The sequence below is a fragment of the Habropoda laboriosa genome, unplaced genomic scaffold (assembly GCF_001263275.1).
Source record: "Habropoda laboriosa isolate 0110345459 unplaced genomic scaffold, ASM126327v1 scaffold45, whole genome shotgun sequence".
Lineage (NCBI taxonomy): Eukaryota > Metazoa > Arthropoda > Insecta > Hymenoptera > Apidae > Habropoda > Habropoda laboriosa.
In genome coordinates, this window is record NW_017100168.1 from 44,452 (window position 1) to 51,286 (window position 6,835).

At 42.1% G+C, this 6,835-nt stretch overlaps 1 protein-coding gene across 1 annotated transcript in view; it reads right to left on the bottom strand.

Annotated features, from left to right (window-relative positions):
• Window positions 1-6,835, bottom strand: part of LOC108578600 — a 377,474-nt gene that overhangs the window by 28,186 nt on the left and 342,453 nt on the right. The window contains exons 22-24 of the mRNA XM_017941964.1: window positions 4,844-4,978; window positions 3,262-3,404; window positions 193-460 (exon numbers count right to left, since the gene is read on the bottom strand). Coding sequence (XP_017797453.1) covers window positions 193-460; window positions 3,262-3,404; window positions 4,844-4,978 — 546 coding nt within the window. The remainder of the gene's footprint in view (window positions 1-192; window positions 461-3,261; window positions 3,405-4,843; window positions 4,979-6,835) is intronic.

Consider the following 6,835-nt stretch of genomic DNA (forward strand, 5'->3'; position numbering starts at 1 on the left):
TAGGCAAGAAAAGAAATTGATTCTACCGGCGGCAAAAAAGCAATTTATTCCCCTCGCCAGGGCGAACCATAATGCCGTTCACGCTCCGATAACTGTATTTGACGAGAGAGAGAGAGAAAAGAGAAAACGGGTCTTCTTGTTCTCTACTGGTCCTTCGCCAGGAGAAATACAAGGCACAGCCTTGTAACTTACCTCTGTGATCATCTTTCCCCTGGTCTTATTTCTTTCACGGTGATTGGCTTTTTTCTCCAGCTGCTGTATCACCCGCTCACGGGTGGTTCTGTACTCGAGCGCGAACTCGGACACAATCCGGCAGAACTCGTTCGGCTTCGTGTCCTGCACCCTGTGCAACGGTATGCCCAGCCAGAGGATGAATTTGTGGAATCGATTTATGATCCGCCTGTGCACGATGCTCAGCACGATTATCCTCTCCGCGCAGTCCGCCAGGAAGTCGGACATTCTGCTTCGACAAAGAGCAACCAGAGATCGGGGATTAATGCCGCGGGAACATTGTCTACGGATGGAGGACAGAGGGACGTTTGCGATATTCGCCGGATTTCTTTCTCTTCGATTCGAAATTAAGGAACGTTAGGAATATTGTCGTTATGTCGTTGATATTCGCACGATGAGGATAATTGTTGTGAGGATGATCGTTCTAAATTATCATTCCAGTGTCAATAGTTGATAAGAGTGTAATTGAAGACGTGAGAATGAGAACGAGGTGAAGGACAAATTTGTGAAAACGATTATTCTGTTTTTTGTCAATTTTTAGGATCATTCTCTTTCCTTTGCTATACGATAAATGTAGGTAGGGTGGAAAATTTGAAATTGTCATTCCGGTGTGAATAGTTGATAAGAATATAAGTTTCTGTTTTTTATAAATTTCTACGTCTTTCTCCATTCGATGCTACAAAAATTAGAGAGGTCTGTTTATCCTTATCACCAGCTCGCTCTGTATTCTGTGCTTTTCCTACCTTTCAGTGCAGTTTCCTATCTTCAAGTGCAGTTTTCTCTTAACCTAGTTTTCATTCCTACGTCTTCAATTTAGGTCAGCATATCAAGCACTCATACATGTCCTTCCTTAACCTGTCCACCGTCAACTACGACTTACCTCCTCCTCAAAAGAAGTCTCTCCTTTCTTCAATTAATTCAACTGTTCCCTTACGATCGAAAGATTTCCGTCGTCAGTAATACCGCTACGTAAGAAACGATATTAAAACATAGTCGCATCTGGTGCAAGCGAGATAAGTAAATTCAATTAACCTTTATCACTTCATAATACTCAGCGAACAAGATCGACCGGGAAAAAAGTATACCATGCGAACAGGTTAAACCGCGGGGCTGCGTTAAATCAACAAGGAAGACGACGTCGACAATTCTTTTTTTCTCGGCCACGTTACACATTCGCGAAACTTGAACGGATCTCACCGGTCCCAACAAAAATTCCAAAAACCACCGCACAATCTCTCCGCGTTCAGCTTCGTCGACGAATCACCGACGTCCTGACAGCGTGGACGTCAAGACCCGCAAAAAGGCAATCACTGACGGCCATTTTTTACACGAAACATTTCCATTACTCGGCGGCGTTCGAGGGGGACGAGTGCAGAGAGAATGAGCGAGAGAGAGAGAGAGCGAGGCTATCGCTTAAAACGAGTTTCGGGCAAAAACGAATTAACCCGGCTCGACATTTAGGACGTCCCGTTACACTTAATTAACGCACGGCCGCACGCGAGCCAACATTAACCAGACGTTTCACCGTTAAACAAAATATCACCGGCGTATATCTGCCATGGCGGAATAACAGGCGTGCATCGGCCTCGACAGGATATGAAGCGTTTGCTGCTAGCCACCGACTTGCTACTTAACTCGATTCTACTCGCTGCAATTAAGTAGGAGATTCGTTTGCTCCCAGATGAGAGCATTGTTGCCTGCTGACGAGCAACAGCAAATACGATTAAACGCGGTCTCGTGCCACGTAGACAGAAGTTCGTTCTGCGGTGGAAAGTAGACGGTGTTATTGACGATCGAATATCGCTTGAGTAATTACTGACTCTGTTGCACGAAGGAGGAAATTTTGCACGTACCTACCAGCTTTTTGGGAAATCAATGGAAATCGTGGTGACACAATATTTTTAGACAAGCAGTGTTCGAAATATTGGAAATGTACAGGTTAATGCAGAATTTTACGACAGGTTTGGTGAATTTTCAAAATTTCGAGGTAACCCTTTCTTTGCACCAAATTGTATAAAAATTCACTTACCTCGGGTGAATGGTTAGTTTATTTTAGAAAAATTAGCGAGAAAATAGGGAATTGGATTATCTGATTGGCCTCTTCCTTGCACTAATTTATTCAGAATTCTTTTCACATTTTTTTTTTTTGCAGTAAAATCTTCAATTGCAATGGTAACAGGGAAAATAGTCACGACGATGGTAAAATGATTTACAAAATTATAAAAAGAATTTCTGTTCCGGTATCGATAGATTAAATTGACATTCAATTTGATATTCCATAAAAACATCTTACTTCGACGAAAAAGAAACACGAAATTCAGAAGATAATTAACCAAAGACTCAAACTAAAAAACGAGCTCACAATAACAAGTACCACACGACATAAAATTAGAATAAATTTCGTTCACAGTTTAATTATTTCTTTTCACGTTATTCCTTCCCAAATAAATCGTTCCATTTCCATATAGAGTATCTATCTACATAAACCCTGTTTCATTCTCCACCTGTTCCGTTCTTCAACAAAAAAATCCCCGAAGTTAATAACCTTAACTAAGAGCGTAGAAAATGAAAAGAGCAGAAGAAGAGAAAAAACGAGAGAAAGCACGGCCAATATAGCCGACTTAGATAAGGGACAAGTCTCGGAGGAAGGGGGGATGGACAGATAAAGGCAACGAAAATCCACCGCGAAGTAGAAACGGGATAAGGTGAAATAAAAGAGGGGGGGGGGGGGGGGAGGATAGGGCGGAGGAAAAGGTTAAAGGGGACGAGTACGGAAGCAGCAGCAGCATGGAAGGAAGAAATACGGTTTTGGTAATTAATGGTGGTGCCATTTGGAGCGGCGCCAGTTTCGCCACGGTGAAGAAGAAAAAAAAAGTCTGTCGCGCAAGTTTATCGAACGTTCCTCGAAGAGATTCTTCGGGAATTTCGCGGTCGGAAGTTCGTTTAAGCTTAACTTCGTTTCGGGGCGAAACTTCTTCAGTTTCGAAATCGATCTCGTTGTCGATACACGATTTCCACTTTGGTACTTACTTGACTTTCATCATCGTAGAGCCGTCGTGCTTCGCGATGAGCTTCAGGTGGTCCCAGGATGCCTTACACTCGCTCTCCAGTTTCCCAATGTTCGCTGCAAGCTCGTCGAAGTCGATCTTCGATGCTCTTGTCACTGCACCGATCTGTACAGAACTCACAGAGTTTTTGGTTATGGCTCGGGACGGGCTCGAAGGTTTGTGCGTGAAATGGAAATTAGGTTATTCAAGATAGTTTCGTTAAATTGAACTTGGAAATTGTTTCTTTCTGTTTATATCGTTAGAAGAAATCGTGCAACGTTTTTAGTAGTAGTTCTCGATAATTATTTGTTACACATTTGTTACATCGAAATGGACAAAACGATGTTAATTTTATGCAAATTATACTACTTCGTATCTAACTCGATTCTAAATACACGAATATTCCACGACTCGTTAAAACGAAGTATTCTAAATAATGACTTTTAGTAGTAGTTCTCGATAATTATTTGTTACACATTTGTTACATCGAAATGGACGAAACGATGTTAATTTTATGCAAATTATACTACTTCGCATTTAACTCGATTCTAAATACACGAATATTCCACGACTCGTTAAAACGAAGTATTCTAAATAATGACATAATTACGGATTGATAGTTGAACTGAAAAGTATCGAATCTCTCCGAAACTTGGTAATTCCTTGATCAATCAACGAATCATAATGACCAGCGTTAACGAGCGAAACTTAGTCCATTTAAACACTTCCCTATAATAATAATCAGGAAGTTGTTAATATTCCAGCCACAACGCAACCTAACTTCGTCATAAATAAATCAATCTTCAGCCACGCCAACCTGAAAGCGCACGGATGCTACATTTGCGATAGCGAACAAAGTACCCGAAAAATAACGCGGTTAAAAATTATCAGGTCCACCTGAAGATCCGAAGACGAGTCATTATACAGAAATGGAATCCAGAAATTACCGTCACGCTGGGAAGAGGTCATTGGTAACCATGGAAATTATATTGTTCGGTAAATATTAACAAATCTGTAGTATCGGGGCCTCCAAACTCAAATACGAAACCGACAATGGAGAATAGAGAGGGGGTAGTTGGCGTAGCGGGCAAAGCCTCGGCTTGCTAAGCCGAAGGTCCCGGGTTCGATTCCCGGTTGGGTCCTTCAGAATTTTTCCGCCCTACAAATGTATTATTTTCTTTCAATTGAAAAACGGACAGAACTTTCAGGTGAAACAATAATTACAACGCGCTCAAATTCAATCTTCAGATCGCTCACTAAACACTCTACGATCGCCGAGAGGTCGATCGAAAATAATTCGGCAGTTGCACCGGAGTCCCCCGGCGAGTTCGTCGCGGGCAACACAATTTGCACGGAATAGCGTGCGACGTAGTAATGGCCTCCTAAGACTCAGGAAGAAGTTCTCAGGGGCAGAGGAAGTTCGCGATTTCGCAAATGTAGCCTCGGTTATTCGGTTTCTCGCGGGTCGAGGTGAAGCACGTTAGGTGGCGGAAAGGGACGAAGGAAGGTGGGCTAAAGTTTTATCGGGCTCCTTCGGCGCAGAAGTAAGCTTCTCTCTCTCTCACCTCCGAATAGAGATCCGTGGAATCCGGAAACTTCTCCATCACCATGTGGCAAAGGTGATGAAGCAGCGAGTGCTTGTGAACCGTATCCTTCACTTCAGGTACTTTGGCGAGGTATTCCAGCTGAAAGCCCTTCACCTGAAAAAGGCCGCGGCGACGTTTCAGCGTAACGCGACGCCCAGAATATCGCCGCACCGCCGGCTAACTTCTACGTTTCCGCCGGTTCTCCGGGCTTTCCGCGCGACGCTTCTGGCCACTTTCGCGTGTAACGTGATTGTCGTGAAAACCCGGAATCGATGTCGGCCGCGCTCCTCTGACGCGACGAGGACGGCATATTCAATTCCACTCGTCGCCTCTCTCTTCCGTACGAATCCTCCTCTCTTTCTCTCCCGCCTCTCTTTTCTTTTTTTATTAAAGCGTTTTTTCTTTTTTTCGTAGCGCGAGTTCGATTGCAACGATGAGTGGATGTACATTAGGGAGATCGTAATTTATTCCGTCTGTCTTGATACCGCCTTTTTTCTGCTTACTTTTTTTTAATTAACCGAAGGACTGCGACTTCTTTTTTGTTTTGTTTTTCTCTGTCGACGGAATGTGGGATATTTTACGTGGAGATCTTTGTTCGTGGTAACTTGTTTCGGAGATTGTAGAGAAAATAGAGAATTCGATAATCGAAGCACCTCCATAGAGGTAAGTTTCTTTTTTGTCATTCGAGCTGAATTATTTAGCTCGCGGTAAATAGAATGTCCGATCGACTCCCCGGGAGTATTTGCAGGAAAAAGTTGAAACGAGGCGAATGCCTGGAAACTTGCGAGTACGATAATTAATTTACGATTTTTCGCTTCGAGAATCAAAGCGTCTAATCAATACCGACGCTTGTAATTTGTTTATTTGAAAGTTGAAAGGGAATTTCCGGACGAGAAAACTAGTTTACGACCGGTTGTAAAATTTTGAACGATGCCTGTGCTATTCGAGCGCGATGTATACTGTTCCATACATTCGCTGGGAACAATATTCAATTAAACCGAAATTTGTGAACTCGAGAAATTCTTATCGAAAGAACAATTTTTACTGCTACAAATTTTTCACACATTTTCGCGAGGTTTTCAATTCAATTGTCTTTATCTTTATCTTTAAATTTTCTATTGTTAATGCTAAATTAATACAGTTAAATTACAGTTAAATTTTCAATTTAATCGTCTTTGTCTTTATAGCGTACCATTTTCTCACGAATTATCAATTTTTCCCAAATTTTCTTTATCTTAACAGTGTATCACTTTATAGCGTGGCAAGTGAAAGAATTATTAGAAATAACAACTTCATTTGATAACTTCGTAAATTCACCGCGTATTATGTCGTAAAGCTCGAAATTTTCTATTTTCTCCGAATTTAAATCGCCGAATTACCCCAATTAGAGTGAAATTATTCGAACAACCGCGGCACTAAATCCGACTAACGAAATTCATTCCACTCGTAATTTTTCCCCGTTATTTCACCGCGGAACGCGAGGAAAAGGTGAGCTGCTCGACCACGCGACAACTTCGATAAACGGTCGCGCCGTGTAAAAACGTACTGGCGAGAGGGTGATAAGGAATTGTTAGTCGTGGCCGGTTTCAAAGAACTCGGCCTGTTAACATATTCGAACGGAAGCGAACGATGACGAATGAAAAGAAATCGTCCTTTGTCAAATTAGAATCGCCAAGTATACCGCACGAATATTCGTGCCAGTTCACCATTCGTGTATTTTTGGTATTGCATGCTTGGCGGTTTCGAGACACGAAACTGTGTACGCGAGCTTGCACTTTACCTCTGTGGCTAGAAGCGTCGTTCGTTCGTTTTAAATAAGATGCTCGTTAGATACATTTAGTTTGCTGAGAAATTACGGTAATATAAATTTACGCTGAATTACTTGTAAGTCGTGTAATATGTTAGGTTTATGCAAAAGCTTGCATTACTTGTAAATCGATGGCGTTAAAAGGCCCTGTGTGTCTTTATTTA